This window comes from Gopherus evgoodei, chromosome 2 (assembly GCF_007399415.2).
Source record: "Gopherus evgoodei ecotype Sinaloan lineage chromosome 2, rGopEvg1_v1.p, whole genome shotgun sequence".
Taxonomy (NCBI): domain Eukaryota; kingdom Metazoa; phylum Chordata; order Testudines; family Testudinidae; genus Gopherus; species Gopherus evgoodei.
Genome location: NC_044323.1, coordinates 152,785,128 through 152,803,739, shown reverse-complemented (window position 1 = coordinate 152,803,739; position 18,612 = coordinate 152,785,128). Strand labels below are relative to the sequence as shown.

Genomic DNA, 18,612 nt, shown 5'->3' with positions numbered 1-18,612 from the left:
TGGCTGCTATTGGGGTAAGAGGCAGAAATAGCCTAGCTGGAGTTTCAAGGCCGGAATCTTAAACAGGTGTAAATCTGTGTTACTCCATTGACTTCAACAGAACTACACTGATTTTCCCACGCTGAGGGCCTGCCCCTCAGCTTTCTGGTGAAATTTGCAGCATTGGTTATTAGAAAAATCATATTTTGACTAGTAACCTCAGCAAATTCAATTGGGAAGTGGCTGAAATTGATAAATATGACTCTGCAACATCATTTTTCAGACAATAACACACTTGAGCACAAACCTAAATACCTTAAAATAAGGCTTAAAATAAATTAAATTAAGCTTAAAATAAGAGATCAAGAAAAGTTGGATCAAATTCCTTCCATGTTTGAGTACAAAAGGGGCAGAACTCAGAACACTTTATCTTGCCTCTCTCAAGCCAAACCAAATGGTAGCATGATAGTGTATCTAGGAGCTTTTCACTGAAGCTCTTTGTTTCACCATTGGCTTGCGTTCCAAACACAAATCTACAGAATATACAGCACAGCCTTCAAAACTAATAGACAATGTACACTAAAGGCTTGTTAATATTTCACTGGGCAGTATTGCTTTCTCAGAGGACAAAGCCCCCTACTTTTGAGTTTGCCATTTTTATGAAGAAAAGTACATTTAATGTAGAAAGGAAAGCTTGTCTTGTTAAGGTACTAGACGAGGGCTCAGCAGATTTAGATTGAGTCCATGGCTCTGTCACAGACTCGCCATCAATCTCAGTGGCCTATATCCTCAAAGGTTCTTGGTTTCAGTGGGAACTAGGCACCTAGCTACCTTTGAGACTCTGTGCCACTGTTCCCTCTCTATAAAAATGGGATGATAATGCTTCCTTCTATTTAGTTTCGTCCCCAGGATCAGGGGAGTGCAAAGGTAAGTTTGATGACATCTTTGCATGTGTACTCTGACTAGCTCTGTCTGTTCCTTGGCTGTAACAGAAGGTCTGCTCCTCTATTGCCCGATATAGCAATATCTATGTCATGGGCTGATTTAGGCCCTACTCCTAAACTCCATATTCAGGCAAAACTCCCAATAACAGGAGAAAGGAAAGCAGGACCAAGCCCTTTGGGAATATGTATCTGCTATCTGGTGGGCACATGTGAATTGCAACATATGGTATATAGATCAGTTATTCAGATGTGCAGTGTGATTGTGCACATATTATAAGCTGTGCTGTAAATCCATTTTTTAAAAACAAAATCAATAACATTTCATGTTAAAATTGTAACAACAGGTTTGCACTATTTCAGTTTCTTGTTCTGTCTCTCATAATCCCACTATCACATGCATTGTCTCCCTCGGGACAATAGGCAAAGAGCAGCTGTCAGTTGCCGTGAGATTAGCCCAGCTCTTACTGTCTTGAACCCTGATCCTGCACCAGGGAGCTGCAGGCAGAGATGACACCTAGAGGCAGTCTGGTCAAGTCTTGGCTGTGACAATATGCAGACTGCACAGCAATTCTGACTACTCTGTGAAAGACCCTGCTAGGCATTAAATGGGGCAGAGATGAGTACACTATTAAAACACAGGTAGACAGAGCCCAGTCTAGTGTCTGACCTGTAATTAACAGCTATGGTGAGTCAAATTCACCCCTGGGATAACCAGGCAGAGCTCAATTGAACCAAATTCAGCCCAGGTATCAGAAGGAACAACTTCCACTGATCAACATCTACAGGCAACTTAGGAGCATACATACTTCTGCAGATATGGACCTCAAACACTAAATTTGGCTCCCCTGCCTTTACTAGAGATGTGACCACCTAGGCAGCAGTGATTCATGCCCCACTCACTTCAGTCACGCTGCTTGCACAGTAGCCGATGGTGAATTTGGCCTTACACCTTTAAAAGCAATGTCATTGATACTGCTTGCTGTAATTTTAAAGCTCAGAAAAAATAATCTAAAGAGTAATGAACAAAGCCATGCTTAGTGGACAGGGGAATTGACACAAGTGAGATAGCTGAGGAGCAGAGGTCAGGTTCTTCTCTCACTACAATGTTCCAGAAAGAGGCGATAGTGCTCGTTAACAATCTCCCCACCTTGTTCCTTCATGTCTCTTCTGATCCAGCAGATATATGCTGAAGGGAAACACTCTTCCAATCATTCCATTTCCACCTTGATATTCCCCAGGTCGGCCCATTGCTGTCAGGCCTTTCAGCACCACGCACACTCTAGACATTCTTTCTGAGCACTGCAAAAATCTTGCCTCCATCTGTGCGAACAAAAAAGTTCAACCTGCAGCTTAGAGCGGATCCATCCAGCAAAGGATCTCAGGACACAGTATATATGAACAATGTTGCATTGCACTGCCTGCATTTCCTTGCATGGCACTGCATTGATTTATTTATGATTGGAAGCTATTCATCTGTCTCTCCCATTCATGATTCTGTGAGGGGCACTTCTAAAAAGGTGGGGGTTGCAGCTCGGTATCCCTCCCACCATGAAAATGTGTCCCTTTTTTTTTAGTAGGATTAAATGTAGAAATTTAAGACAAAAAGAACAGGAGTACTTGTGGCACCTTAGAGACTAACAAATTTATTTCAGCATAAGCTTTCGTGGACTACAGCTTACTTCTTTGGATGTGCTTATGCTGAAATAAATTTGTTAGTCTCTAAGGTGCCACAAGTACTCCTGTTCTTTTTGCGAATACAGAGTAACACAGCTGCTACTCTGAAGCCAGAGAGAAAGAGTCATTGTGTATTGGGCTGAAAATAGAACTAGGAACTCCTGAGTTTTAATCCCAGCTCTGACACCGACTTCCTCTGAAGACTTGGTGAAATCACTTAATCTTCTTGCCTCAGTTTTCCCATTGCATAGATGGGGATAACTGTCTTCACTTATATGAATCCCGTGGGTGCTGTGAGGACAGATATAAAGCCTATCCCTTCCTAAGTAAACCTACTCTCCCCAAAACATAGAACTAATATGAAATTTGCTGCCATTGCACTGTTCGCTCTGCTTGTGTATTCTATTCCTTTGCCCCACACTGTGGCCATGTTTGTCTGTTTAGATTGTAAGCTCTTTGGGGCAGGGACCAGGTGTTCAATGTCTAAACCAATGGGCCTGAATCGGTCCTTATGCACTGCCATAATAAATTATGATCATCATCAACATTGTTTGGGAAGCATTTTGAAGATGAAAAGCGCTACATAGGCCTGAACTTGCAAAATACTGACTGACTCCTGCAAAGTGCTACATACCCTCTGCTCCCATTAGAGTCAATAGGCCTCATCCTTATTCAGACCACTAATTTCTATCAGAGATTTGCCTATGTAAGAGACTTCAAGATTTGGCCCAGTGGGAAATCAAGGGTGCTGCAAAGGGCAAGACTCCATAAGATCTAATGACTGTGAGCTCCCTGCAGGTATGTGAATTTCAGCCAAAAAGAGAGTAGTTTTGACATCGTCACATTCTCAGTCTTTTTTCTTTTTTAAACAGATCCCCTAGGTAGCTATCTCAGAGCACTGCACCATGGGCAAATAATACTCAATACATTAAGCTGTCATTTTTTTTTGTTATTTTCTTTTTTGGAGCTAGAGATGGAGGAGGCTGACTTTAAAACCAGTCGTTGATTAGTCCATGTAAGACAAAAGATTAGATTGTTCATCAGGAATGCTCACTGAGATAGAGAAAAAACTTTAATCATTCTAGGGTGCTGAAGATTTCCTATCTCCATACACCTCCTAGCTGCTGATAAGAGAAGTATATATATAGTTGTATATGCAGTGAACTTGAGATATTTTCTAGCTGTTTCTTTGAGTATCACCCTGAGGACAAAATGAAGAACCTAGTAAGTATATTTTCTACCTTTAGAGTGATGGATATTAGGTTACTCATGGGTGTGTTCTTGTCACGGAGTCACCGGGTGATGCTCCGGAACTGCTCCCCACCAAGCCAGGCTGGACTTTGGGGAGCCTCCTCTCCCTTGGAGCAGACTTGTTCAGGGCAAGAAGCTCACACAGCTTCACCTCCTGGGTCTCTCTTTGGAGCATTCAGCATCCTCTGCCCCTCCGTGCACTTCCCACAGCGAGTCCACCCCAGCGGGGTCCTGGGGAAGCCACCGGGTTCTGCACCCCCACTTTGCAGTCAGACGTGACTCTCAGCCAGCCAGTAACACAGAGGTTTATTCGATGACAGGAACAGGGTCTAAAACAGAGCTTGTAGATACAGCGAACCGGACCCCTCGGCTGGGTCCATTCTGGGAGGCAGTGAGCCAGACCCCCAGGTCTGCCCTCCACCCTTGACCCCAGCCAGCTCCAGACTAACAACCCCTCCCAGCCCCTCCTCTCTCCTCAGCCCCTTTCCCGGGCCAGGAGGTCACCTGATCCCTTTGGCTCCAACACCTTCAGCTGGCACCTTTGCAGGGGAGGGGCCCAGGCCATCAGTTGCTAGGAGACAGAGTGTCAGGCATTTAGGTGCATTGGCCCTTTGCTCTGCCAGATACTTAAGAACTGCCATGGGGACACTGAGGCACCAATACAGTATTCAGAGAAAACATTAAGAACTTTCCCAGTTCGTCACATCTCTCCCCCCTTCGAGACCGAACTGAGCGAGGTCACTTCAGCCAGTGACCTGGGGAAGTTCGAACCCACCAAGGTTCCCATGGATGCCCCAGCATCTCTCCCATCCCTTGGTGTGTGTTACACCAGGACAGTCCAGTCTTACGCCCTCCCTTAGGTCGGGTGTGCTTGATGGCACTTGCAGGCCGCATGTGGGAAGGTTTATGCAGCCCACACCCTTTGCCACCCCAGTACCCCTGGGCTTCAAGCTGGGATTGGGTCTTTTCCCAGCACTCTGGTCTGTGATTCGGGCTCCCTTGGTTAAGAGCCCCCATCTTGGCCTTTGCCAGCTCTGGGCTTGGGCAGCCGCTTCCCACTTTGTGGCCCAGACACAACACCTCTGCCGTCCCCCCTTGCACTTTCCAGCTTTTACCGTCAGTCCCACCTCCTTGAGGCAGCCCAGCCCCCTCTTCACCTGGGACACCTGTTCCTCCCAGGTCTGGCTAAAGATGCACATGTTATCAGTGTCTGCCAGGGCCAAGTTCTCCATCCCTCTCAGCTTGTCTAGAATCTCCCCAGGCCTAGGCATGGGGTCGGCATCGGACACTGTGATGGCTTTAAGCTTCTGATAGCCCCCATAAAACCAGATCATCCTGTCTCGCTTGGGGATCAGCCCCACGGCTGAGGCCCATGGGCTGTAAAATGGCTGGATCCCATCTAAAGCCAGCATGTCCCTGACCTCTCTCTCCAGGTTCTGGGGTCCCCTCACTCTCCTCCCATCCAGCAGCTCGAAAGGGAAGAACCCCGTGGATTCCTGGGGCACCACCAGCTGTCTCCCGATTCCCCCAGTTCTACTTCCCCTTGGGGAGCCCATTTCCGGTACAGGAATCCCTCCTCCTGCAGGACTCTGTCCCTGCAGTCTTCCCCAAGGGGGTTTGCAGCGCTGTGGCCAGCAAGTTCTCTCAGCTTCTCCAAGGAGGGATCCCTCTGCAGCTCAGTCTGGGATTCAGCAGCTGGGGCAGGGAGTGGGACCTGCTCCCTCTCACTGGCTGGGCCTGGGGTCACAGCTCCCCTGAGCCCTGTCCCTGGTAGCTCCCTCCCTGCTGTGTAATCACTTCCCAGCAGCACGTCTGGACCAGGCAAACCTGTTTGGCAGCTGACCTGCCCTGCCTGAGTGTCCCCCCACTCAGCTGGGGTCTCAGCTCCCCCCGTGCTCAGCACTGCACTTGCTGTCCCAGTGGGGGCAGGCAGCGAGCTCTCTGCTCTGGTCACAGCATCAGAGCCAGCGTGAGCCCCCTCTCCGGTGTGCAGGGGGCAGGGAGCATCTCTCCCTCCCACTCAGCCCCAGGGGGCTGGTTACAGGTAGGCAGGTATCCTGAGCCCAGCAGCCCCTCCCCCCTGCCAGCCAGGTTATTTGCATTTTCACTGACCATTTCAATCCTAGCCAATTGGTTCCCTGGATTTGAATTCAAACCCTCGGACGTTACAGGAGCGGGGCCTGGATCCTGTCCCATGGGGAGACAGTCACCCCCCAACAGGGCCTCCCAGCCGATATCCTGGACAACCCCAACCACCAGCCAGCCCGACGCCTCCTGGGTCTGCACAGGGATCTGGGCCATAGGCAGGGCGAGGGGCCTCACCCCAGGGAACTTCACCCAGGTCCCACAGTCCCTCAGCATCTGGGGCTGCACCACCACAGTTCTCTCTGTCCCAGGGTCTCGCCCTCGCAGGCGTGTTTCCCCACTGACCCCTGGGCAGCCCCCTATGTCTCTCTGCTCCACCATCACCAGTCCACGCTGCTGCTGCTTCTCCTGCAGCTTTTCCTCGGGCTCTTGCTTTCTCTCACGGTCCTCTCGCTCTCTCGGGCTCTGCTCCCATCCCATCCGTCTCCAATCTCCTGATGGGGAACCCAATCGTGAAGACCCTCGTCTGATTGGGGGCCAGACTCCCGGGGATGCCTGGCTGATGCTCCAGCTGCTCTCAGATCCTCTTGTAGCCCCATCTGGGCCAGGAATCTGCTCCTCAGAGCGGTGCTTCTCCTTCAACTGCACGATTAACTGTGCCTTGTTGAATTTCCCCATGCGTAACCCTCTCTTTGTGCACAGGATCACAATGTCCTTCTCAAGGAGATGGTGATAGGCCATCACTTCACCGTTCCCAAGTGGCTCTGGACTCACAGGCCTGTGTGCTCTTGGCTCCCCCATGGTTTCCAGGAAGAACCCCGGGTGTGCCAGCCCTTCTCGTGATCACCACCTCTTTGCCAGGGTCGAGCTGCAGACTCCTCCGCCCCTGGGACTGCTCCTGCAATCCCCAGGGGAACCCTGCTACTGCAAAATCCTTCTCTCTCCCAGGGTCGAGTGGCAAGCTCCTCCGCCCCGAGACTGCTCGCTGCAGTCCTCAGGGGGACCCCGTTACTCCAACAGTCCTTCTCGCTGGTCACACACTCCCAGAGGTTAACTGCTCCCTGAAACCGTCCCTCTCTGAGCCTTCAGCATGCCTGGTCCTCATTATCCCTCCTTTGTTTTACTGCTCCCCAGTCACTTACTGCAAGCAGCGCCATTCACAGGGTGCAGTACGTCCCGCCGCTGCCACCAGTTGTCACGGAGTCACCGGGCGATGCTCCGGAACTCCTCCCCACCAAGCCAGGCTGGACTTTGGGGAGCCTCCTCTCCCTTGGAGCAGACTTGTTCAGGGCAAGCAGCTCACACAGCTTCACCTCCTGGGTCTCTCCTTGGAGCATTCAGCATCCTCTGCCCCTCCGTGTGCTTCCCACAGCGAGTCCACCCCAGCGGGGTCCTGGGGAAGCCACCGGGTTCTGCACTCCCACTTTGCAGTCAGACGTGACTCTCAGCCAGCCAGTAACACAGAGGTTTATTCGATGACAGGAACAGGGTCTAAAACAGAGCTTGTAGATACAGCGAACCGGACCCCTCGGCTGGGTCCATTCTGGGAGGCAGTGAGCCAGACCCCCAGGTCTGCCCTCCACCCTTGACCCCAGCCAGCTCCAGACTAACAACCCTTCCCAGCCCCTCCTCTCTCCTCAGCCCCTTTCCCGGGCCAGGAGGTCACCTGATCCCTTTGGCTCCAACACCTTCAGCTGGCACCTTTGCAGGGGAGGGGCCCAGGCCATCAGTTGCTAGGAGACAGAGTGTCAGGCATTTAGGTGCACTGGCCCTTTGCTCTGCCAGATACTTAAGAACTGCCATGGGGACACTGAGGCACCAATACAGTATTCAGAGAAAACATTAAGAACTTTCCCAGTTCGTCACAGTTCTATCTTCAGTATGATGCTTATTAAATTATTACTGTAAAGGAATTGCTCTGCTTTTTTACGGCATTACAATGCTGGGCATCTAGCTCAAATCAGACAGAGGGATTTGCAAGTCTGTTTTATTAAAGTCTATTTGCAGTAAATTTAAAAGGCGCAACCCTGAGAGTGCTAGCAGAGACTGAAGTCATCTGGTTATCTCTAGAGCAGGTACAGAAGCAATGGAAACTTCCCCTCCATTGTACTCCCAATGGGCCTCAATCATCTGAGACGGGTAGTTAGTGTCTTGGAACCATCAAAGGCAAATCGCTCAGCCCTCTGGAGCATTCAGTACTTAGGTGCAATGTTGACACTTCCAATAAAGGTTCCTGCAGTAGCAGCTGTGGTGGTTATTTATGCAATATAGATGCCTGTTTTCTAGGAATTGGACTGTCAGCTGATTTCACATAGAACCATGAAGCAAGACTGGATTTGAACTGGTAATGGCAGGTCTTGCAATATTTAGAGTGATGAGTAATTCTCATTCATAAAATCAATGCGATTATTCTCATGGATGATCATTACTGAGTGAAGCTGCGAAGGATCAGACCCTTTGAAGTGAAGGGTTTTGTATTCCATTAACAATCACCTGAGCCATCCAACCCTCATCCGCTAAGACTCAGCGTGTCTGACTGATCTCCTTTATATGCACCTTGTCACTGATGTCCTGGTGGATGCATCGATCAGAGATTCCAAAGTCAGAAGGGACCATGGTGATCATCTAATCTGAGCTCTTGCATAACACAGGCCATAAGACTTCCTTTCCCAAAACAATTCCTCAAGAAGAGTTTAGAGTCTGGAGTAACTGTACTGAAGGCAGGAGAATCAGTGTGAGATCAGAGTCAGCTTTTAGATGGACATGGATTCTGTTATGAATTTATACTGCTTGGGCCACGCCCTAGTTCTACAAGAGTCAACAGGTGTTTTTCCCTCTGTTTCAGTGATAGGTACATTTGTCCCTTATGCTTCCCTGCATGCCCGCATTGAATAACCACACTGTAATAATTAAAAAAACACTAATGGGATATGTACTGAGAATGAAGTGAATGTATCAGTTATTCAAATATAGTATATTCTGTATTGCAACACTATTTCAATATTATGAATATTGTAACATTATACTTCTGTTTTATTTTATATTGTATTGAACATGCATATATACATATACACCACGTAAAATATACATTTTATGCTTGGGTTGCAATAATTGTTAATTCTATTATAATTATTATGTTTATGTTTGAGTCTATGTTAAAAAGAAAGAGGAACAGAAAAGAGAAAAACATGGAAATAGGGCCTGATTCTCTGATCATTTCAGGGTGAGAGGTGGGAAGTAAAAGTTGCTTTATGATATCTTTGCAGCTTGCAATGCTGCCTAGGGCCAGTTTAGTCCCCAACTCCTCACTTCAGTTTAGAGCAGCCTCAGGGTTGCTCTAATGTATACTAGTTGTCTATAGTTTTAATGCACCATTGTGACACCTAGAGAACTCTAAAGTGGAGGGAGTTCTGGCCACATCACTCTTCTTCACCATCATCCATATGCCAGGGAATACACAGGGTTGCACAGAACTACTACCACAGCTGTACACTGCCCATGGATTCCCCTTATTCAAGGGGAACTTCCAGATAGCTGGGTCTGCTTGCAGTTTGCACAGACAGTCTTTAGGTGAAATCCTAGCCCCTCTGACATTGATGCAAAATTCGCACTGACTTCAGTAGGGCCAGAATCTCATGCTTTGGATTCAGTGTAATTTTGCAGATATACGCTAGCTGAGGACCTGGCCTTACAAATATAGAATTGCTAAGGTTCAGTGTTTAAAAACGAGTGTCTAATTTTTAATGCCTCGCTTACTAAGACTTAAACTTTTTTGGGACAGGGACTGTTTCTCACTATAAGTCTGTACAGCACGTAGCACACTGAGGTCATAATGCGCTACTGTAATACAAATAATAAATAATCATTTTGAATGTCCAATTTGAGCATTGGATCAGATGTTAAAAAAGGGAAGCAACCAAATTAGAGACTACTTCTGAAAATATAGCCTTACTGGTGACATAGACTCATCATAAGCTCCATGCACCACTTAAGCACTCACAATAATGCATAAATAAGATTTCAGCAATACATAGACCTTTTGCTGTCCCTCTGCACAGGGACAAATTTCACCCTTAATTATTTCTAAAAGCTGGTTATTTAGCCATGTGAATGTATATTACACTAGAACACTTCCAACATTAGAGCAAGTTTAGACTCATTTTGAAAGAACTCCTTGCTTTGTGATGGTCTATGAGATGCTACATATTGTGCAGAAATTCCATGACTTTACTTTGCATGATTTGTCTCTGTTTCAGATAATCATTGGTGCTCTCCTGGCACTCTTCCTGACTCAGGCCCTGGCAGAAGATGTAAGTGGATGCAAGTACTTTTCTGTGTGCATGGCTTATCGAAACAAGTAGTAAAATCAATATTCAAACAATAAAAAACATGAAATGGGCAAAGTCCACAATATACTTCTGATAGAGATAAGACACGCCGGAGAGTAAAATGGACAAATATTGATCACGGTTATGCTGGTGTAAATCTGGAGTAAACACAATGGAGCGGTGTCACTCTGGATTCACACTGGTATAAGTGAGATTAGAATCTGCCTTAAAGTACCCAGTTTGTGCAATGGGATTTAATCAGCACTGCAGTATTCAAATTGATAGGCAGCTCCCTAGAGACTCTGCAGGTTTCCCGCTGTTATCTGAAGTATTTTGTATTCATTTATGGTCTGGCTTTCCTCCCCCTAAAATTACAGTATGACGTGTCTGAGGCACATACTGACCTATGATTTGACAGTGGGAGGTAAATATTGCTCTCTTTTCCAGGGCCATGAAAGGCCCCTTGACAGCATCATCATCATGCTGCTGTCAAACCAAAGAGATGAGGAAGGCACCAGGCACCAGCATGGAACATCCCCTGCCTCCTCTGCAGGGACCCCCTGCCCAGCAGAATGCAGGGGATGGAGCAGAAGAAATGCACAAAGACTGAGGATTTTATAGTGATTGTTCCTGCATGGTGGAGCGTGGGGAAATGGGTTGATTCATTGGGTCTCACAGCTACTTCGTGGCTTGGGAAGAGGCTTCTTTCCCAGTTCCCTGTCCAGCAATTTGATCCTTAGTGAATGAATATAATTCCCATTCATATTAATGAGTGATACCTTCAGGTTGAGCAAAGAATCTTATGCACAGCTGTCCAAATTCTTCACCCAGTTACACTGGCAAGGCCCATTCATTTCAATTTGTGACACAGGAGCATTTGACCCAATATTTACTATATAAATGAGGTCCCAAAATTCTCACCCAGACCAAATTCTCATTGAAGTCTTGTTTTGCCCTAGGTGAGACTGCAGTGAAGCTGTGTCATTCTTATTCATGCTGTTCTGTTTCATTTAGTCCGTCAATGAAAATAACCAAGGAAACGATGGTGGAAACAGCCACCAGAACGTGAACATCAACAACCAAGACCACATTGCCAATATCAACAGCTACAATGGTTGGAAGGGTTGGGCTGCAGTCTGGGACTATAGCAAGGTGAGGATACAGTAAGAACATGGGTGTTCATAATGACATGGAGTGCTTACATCACTTGTCATCCAAAGTGATCTGCAAATAGAAGGGAAATGTCACTATCCCTGTTTTATTGATGGGGAAACTGAGGAACAGAGCGGGGAAGTGATTTGCTCAAGGTCACAAAGCAAAAGCAGTGGCAGAGCTGGGATGGACCTCGGGGTGAAATCCTGGCTCCATTGAAGCATTTGGCAAAGCCCCCATCTACTTCAGTGGGACCTCAGATTCCTAACTCCCGGTGCATTGTCATAGCCACTGTATCGTGCTGCTCTTGATATACCACAGTTGACATATTGGAATGGACAAAGGTTTACCCCCTACTCCTCCTCCACCTATAGGAGCCACTTGTCAATTACTACATGCCAAGGAGAAATGTGTTCCTGACTCCAGATATTAATCAGTTATTGCTCTGGGGCGTTACCCAAAGTCCACTGAAGTCGATGTAAACATTCTCATGGACATCAGTGGGCTCTGGATCAGGTTCCTGAAATGTAAAGATGCAGCTTGCCCTGACTCAGTGTTCCATCCCTATTTTACACATCTGTACTTTATATCCTCTGGACAGAGGTTGATCAGCCCTTGCATGGACATGTACAGACTCTGTATAAATTGCACAGTCTAATCCAAAATTGTTTTCAGTCTGTGACTGACAGCACATTGCACAAATGCAAGTCATGTCAGTTGGACTTTTTGTACCAATATAACTATTTCTGTAGGGGTGTGATTTTTTTCAACCAAAATAGTTATATCGCTGCCACCCCTGTGTGGGAACCGCAAGACCAGTATAAAGGTGCCATAAACTGGGATAGCTTATTCCTCTTCCTGTACACAAATAGCTGTGTTAGTATAAAGCACCTTTATATCAATATAACTATATCCACACAAGGATTTTATCACGTTAACTATACTGGTACAACCTTCTAAAGTAGACAAGTCATTAACAATACATAAAAAATCTGCAAAAATATATGCCATCACAATGAATTCCTGGAGAATTGCAGACAACTTTCAGATCATATATAAAACTGAGGTTCTGACCGCTTGGAGTTATTAAAGATCCCATGGCATTTGTTTTTATATTAAAATTCCAAGAGGGAGAATTCCCTTTTTCTTAATTTGGTTAGATGTAGTATTCTTATTTGTTTCCCGTCCTAAACTGCTATTGTAATGTTGCTATTAGCAGTTAAAGACCCATTTTATTTTATTCTAGTGATGGCTACATTTTAAAGTCAGGTGAAATAATTTCTAAATAGTTGGCATAGCAATTTGGAAAGAACTTTGGAATCTTTTGGCTTCATGAAATTTGATTCATACATAGGCATAAAGGAGCACAAAGTACAACAGAAGGAGATTAAGGCAAAGAAGATACAGCGCTTTCGTCAGTGGAGCAATGTTTTAGTTAAAAGGTGCTACACAGAATCAGATAAGTAATCATTCACTTCAATGTTATGTAATATACATGTCAGCAGTTTTTTCTTTGTTTTAAAGGAACTTTTTGCCACCAGGCTGTTCAACAAGAGGGCTTGCATTGTTGCAAAGATGAATAAAGATGCATTCCCAAGTCTGGAGAAACTCAGCAAGTTCAAGGACCAGAAGGTGAGAGGTCAATACATATGAGGAAATGTTAGTCAAAACAAACCCTTTTAGAAACAGGGCACAATCCAGCTCCTACTGAAGTCAATGGGAGTTTTGTCACTGGGATCCATGGAAGAGTCCATAGCTCTTAAATTCAGTGCAGTCATATCAGTTTAAAACTGGTGCAAAAGAGCGGAGAATCACATCCACACTCTCTAAAATGCTCAATGGGACAGAAAAGCATGGTGATCTGGGTCTATGTGGTATTGTATTCCATATATTGAGCCTGAGTCTTCTCTCACTTACATCAGTGAAAAGCAGAGTTACGCCAAAATGTACATCAGTACAAAACAGACATAACTGAGATCAGAACCTACAGGTTCACACCCATTGTATTAATACGACAGTATTAAGAAGCTGCATTATCCTCTTCAGTTTAGTTTTGTATCATTAGCATTGCTGTTTGCGTAAGTTCTGAAATGTTATTCAAATACCGCTATGTACACCATGTTAGGCTGTTCTTCAATTACATAGCACATTCTTATCTAAGACAGACATAGAATGCTGTTAACCTGGGCATGTATTCATCTTAATGCATTTTCAATCTATTTCTTTTTCATGGGCCAGATTCTCAGCTGAGCCAACAACTTACAATGAGCAGTTTATTTAGTGAATGGGACCTTTCCCCCCTTATTCATGAAATATCCACAAATGCACAGCAATTTTCATGAATTTATTCACTATTCAAAAATTATTTGATGAATGCCTTGGTGAAATTCACTCCTATGCATAGGGCCAGTCTGAGGCCTAAACACCACTTGGACTCTGTTTGAGTTATATGGGTCATAAATGGTTTCTAAGCTTCCTACTGGCTCTCTACACAAGGGTAAATTTCACCCTGCATGAACAAATTTGCTGCCTATTGATTGTTATACAGCTACCCACTCAGAGAATCCCTTTAAGTATTTGATAAACTAGCTGTATGACTGGCTACAGTCCCATGGTTTTGGTACTATTCCCTAACTGGCTGACCTAAGACCAGCTACTCAGCTAGTGAATATCAGCACAGCTTCACTGACTTTAAGAGAGCTATGCTAATTTACACCAGCTGTGGATCTCTTAAGAATTTACTTCTGCTGGGACCCAAAATCAATGTTGTTTCCTCGCCAAATGTATTTTGTTTCAAGGTCTTTGTGTGTCATGGGGCAAATGCATCACTAGAGCACCCTCCTCAGGTCAGGATGTGGCATTCCACTCTTTCCACTCTTGCATACCCTGTATCAGCTAATCTGGTTCTGTGGTCTTCTTCTGGGTGACTCAGCCCTCTGGGCAGGTCACACTTAAAGTTCACTCCCCTTTTGAGGTAACAGAAGCCCAGCTGTAGTTGGTCAGGTCCCCATGCTAGCTTTGCTCAGCTGGCCTCTTCAAAACCCCTTTGCCCAGCTCCTCCCTGGGCCACCAGCAAAGTCCTTCCAACTCAGACAGGACTTAATAGAATCACACTCTTTGTTCGCAAAATACCAGGTCCCAGGGCTTCTCCCTGGGCCTCTCTGTAGAACTCAAAACTACAAGCAAAATTAGACATGACCAAAGCTTCTTCTGCCCCTCTCCAGGCCTGAGCCTCTTGGGCTGCTTTCCAGCTCCCTGTTCCTGATGTGGAATATCAGCCCCAGGACTGGCACCCTGCAGTGGGGTTCCTTGTTAGTGCCACTCCTGTAGCTCAGCTCTCCAGCTACATCCCAGTGTGATGATGCTTTTCATGAAAAATTGTGTTGAGTCTAAAACTCAGTTTTCAGTCAAAAAGCAGTTTTGATCGAACATTTTCAAACCTCAGTAGTAAAGATGCTTTCCTGGGTCAAGGCCACACATCCAGGTGACACAAATGAACACTCACACATATCTTAAAGATTGTATTCTTCACATTCTGCTATGGTATAGCCAGCCAAGGATACGCCACCACCGCCTTTCCTGAGATTCTCGATTACCAAGACCCGCGTCAGGAATGTTGCCCAGTTCGGAAGGTCCATTGGCAATCTCTGTAAAGGAGTCCCTACGTACTACGCACAACAGGATCAGGGTGAGCACTTTTGCCTGAGTGTTTAGAATATGATAATGCATGAAAAAGGGGAATGTAGATTATTGCATTGAATGGGGACTGGATGAGATTGATAATGGGCTAGAGAAACTTGTATTTGTAGGGCATTGTTCAGCTGCTCTCGGAAGCCACTTTCTCTCTAAGCAGTATAATTAATTGATCTCAGAAGTATCTCGTTATATTCTAATCATTTCTCATCTTTTCTTTTTCCCTTAAAGGAGGAGCCCTGTTGTTTGAGTCTCAAGGCTGTATTGATGCTGGAATCCTGGGCCTGTTTGGCATTTATCTGTGTGGCAACATCTCAGGTTGCTAAGCTTAGCTGTTGGTTATCATTCAGGAGCCCTATTGCATTGCGTGTTTTATTCTCTGTTCACCTTATCTGTCTCTTTAGTTCTATTTTTAGAAATACACCTTTTCATACTTTCCATTGTTTGATTTCAAATCTGGCCTCCAACTGTTAAATAAAGTGCTTTCATGAAAGGGATTGTGCCTGACTTTCTTTATTTCCTCTCAGAGTTTAATAAAAAGGATATTGACTGGAAATTAAAACACCATGGTAGGGTCATGCCCCACACTGCTGCCTTATTCTGCTTTTCATTCTCTGCCTTGCTGAAAAAATATTGGCCAGGAAGTATGATGACAGAGGACCTGTATATTGATATAGACCTAAATCCAAGGAGAGCCACAGACACAGATTTGATGCCATTTTGTTAGGAGAACTGCAGCAGCCCAGAAGCTCTTTCACTTTCACAGCACTAGCATTCCAGTAGTAGTGGGTTCTCCAGTTGTAACAGCATGGGGGTCTTAAAGGGAGTGCACAGGCAGTAAAATACAAACCCAGGTATACAGTCAAATTCAGATTAAGATAACCAGATACATGCAAATTAATTATTTTAAAATACTTTTTTATTAAATAATAATCCTAGACTAATATCTGTCTATCTATCTTATTTTTGTGCAACCAACACATCTCTTAGGGGACTGTGCAGGATAGTTCCCCAAAGGCTTTTTTCAGTCTTAGCACCATAACAGATTTTAAACCAGCATCCCCTGAGCAACATAACCAGAGACTTATATAGATTGAGAATCCAGTGTAATAAAGCATAAATTAATAGAAACAACCAGTTTCTATGTCTGGACTGGATGGCTCAAGGAACTGGGAATATGTAGGCAGACTTTCACATCTACATTATCAGTTTAAAGACAGTCCGTGTCAGTGGTGATAACCACATATAATTAACATTTGGAGGCTGTTCCATGGCCACTGTAAAACAAGTGGAAGGTCCCAGTTAGAGATGGTAAAGAATTTTCCATTGAAACATTTCTTATTAAAAAATGCCTATCTGTCAACAACAAAACTGTTTGTGAAACAGGGATAGTTTCGATGAATCTCCAAATTTGAAATTTTGTTGGCAAAAAAAGTTTCAAAATTGTTGAAATGAAAAATTTTGGCTTTTGAAATGAAAAGTTTCAGTTTTTCAAGTTGAAATGACTTTTCAGTTACAAATTTTAACAAATATAGACAAGAAAGGGTTTAAAAAGTTCAAAATTGAAATAAAACCTTTAGAAAGTATCTAAGCAAAAGGTTTCAAGTAGGGTGACCAGACAGCAAATGTGAAAAATTGGGACAGGGGGTGAGGGGAAATAGGAGCCTATATAAGAAAAAGACCCAAAAATTGGGACTGTCCCTATAAAATCAGGATATCTGGTCACCGTAGTTTCAACTAACCTGAACATTTTGGGTTTGTTTTTTTTTGGTTTGTCAGTTCACGACAATTTTCAAGATTTTGACCTTTTGTCCTGATTTGGGGTAGGAAAATTTTTCAAAATCTTGGAAAATTATCATAGGTCGGGAAGACTATTTCTCACCCAACACTTGTCCCAGGCCAGTTCTAAAGTACAGCTGTCCACATTAGAAATCCCTTCAACTGAATAGCTCCTCTTGATGGCACCCTCAAGAGAGAGCCCAAAGACTGAGTGGAGAATGAACTACCTTCTCACCCTTCCAGCAATGTTGGGGCACTTTGGCAGGACAAGATGGGGAAGTTTTCTCAGGCTGTACCTCTTCTCTGGACCAATAGAGGACCTTGCACTTCAAGACTGTCAATTCTGCACTTTTCACCAGCACTGGGTTCACAATAAACTGTTATTAAATAGAAAAACCTATCTCTTGGACACACACACACAAATATTCCTGGATTTAATTGCCACCCTTGAACTCTCTAGATACATTTTTCTGGATCACCAAAATCATGAAGCCTGTTGTGAATAGGATTAATTTGTCTAACAGAATAGTTTCATCATAAGAAGATAAAATGCTCCTTTAATAAGTGACAGATGGTTTGATAAGCAGCCAGATTTGAAAATGGCTAGGTTAGGAAATTATCCAGTTCCCCAGACTCCAAAGTATGCTCTGCTCACTGGCAGCCTTTCAAGGCTCAGTAGGCTGCATTTTCCGACTCTAAAATATACATTCCTCCCAAACACTGCAAATATTAATTCCCTCCTGAAATCTAGGAGACAGAGATGTAGCTATGCTATGCTACCTTGTGTCCTTCAGTTCCCCTTGCAAGCTGCCCTCTGGGAAAACATGTGAAGTACACTTAGCAATAGGCACAGCTTTTAGAATTGGTGCTGAGGAAAAGGTTCTTTATAACCTGGGAAGTAAGCTTTTAGGGGCACATATCTTTTCATTCTGTATTTTTACAGCACCCAACACCTGGTCCTTGACTAGGGCCCTAATTGCTACTACAACACAAACAATTATTATTAATGATGATAAATGATGGTGACATTTCAAAGGGTATAAGTAAATTAGGCAGTCAATTCCAGTTGATGAAGGCCCCTTTTGAAAATTGCAATCTAAGTCAGTGAGGAACCTGAAATGCACTGCCAAACAAAGGGTCCCATCCAGACTTTTCCCAAGTTGGGCTTGTGTTCACATCCAGTGTTTGGTTTGGTTCATCTCACAATAAAAATAGGGGCTGAATGTAAACTTCCAGATCTAAACTTTCTCAAAGTTTGAGGATGTTAAGATCTGGGTATTTGGTTCAGATGCATCTCTAAAAGTAAGGTTTAAATAAAACATCCTAAAGGGAGTTTTGAAGTATTAAAGATCTGGCTGCTAGTTTGGATATCTATCTATCTATCTATCTATCTATCTCAGTATCTATAGCCATCACATTTGTGGAGTGCCAGTCACTGAAGTATCTAGGTGCTGACTTCCCTGGGGAGTTTTGTGTATGATACATTTCATGCTGAACAGATGAATGGACCAAGGACAGCTTTATTTTGCTTTGGAGGGAAGAATAAAAGCACAAATATAAGAGGAGAGGGGATTCATTTAGTTGTGTGCTGCTTGTTTTGCAAAAGAAAAACAAGGCAGTTGGAATGTTTCATTCTTTTATTAGTAGATCATAGTTTGCAGAAAGATTGGGAGAGGCTGATTATCTGGAACAATGAGATCTATACCAATTTAATAACGTTGCTCGTG

The 18,612-nt window shown here is 44.6% G+C and overlaps 1 protein-coding gene across 1 annotated transcript; it reads left to right on the top strand.

Moving 5' to 3' along the window:
* The first annotated feature begins 3,374 nt into the window (after positions 1-3,374).
* Positions 3,375-15,470, top strand: LOC115645014 (gastrokine-1-like). Its single transcript, XM_030549426.1, has 6 exons — positions 3,375-3,395; positions 10,190-10,243; positions 11,276-11,413; positions 12,938-13,045; positions 14,963-15,101; positions 15,338-15,470. Exons 1-6 carry the CDS (start codon positions 3,375-3,377, stop codon positions 15,430-15,432), a joined length of 555 nt encoding a protein of 184 aa, XP_030405286.1. The 3' UTR covers positions 15,433-15,470.
* The last annotated feature ends 3,142 nt before the right edge of the window (positions 15,471-18,612 follow it).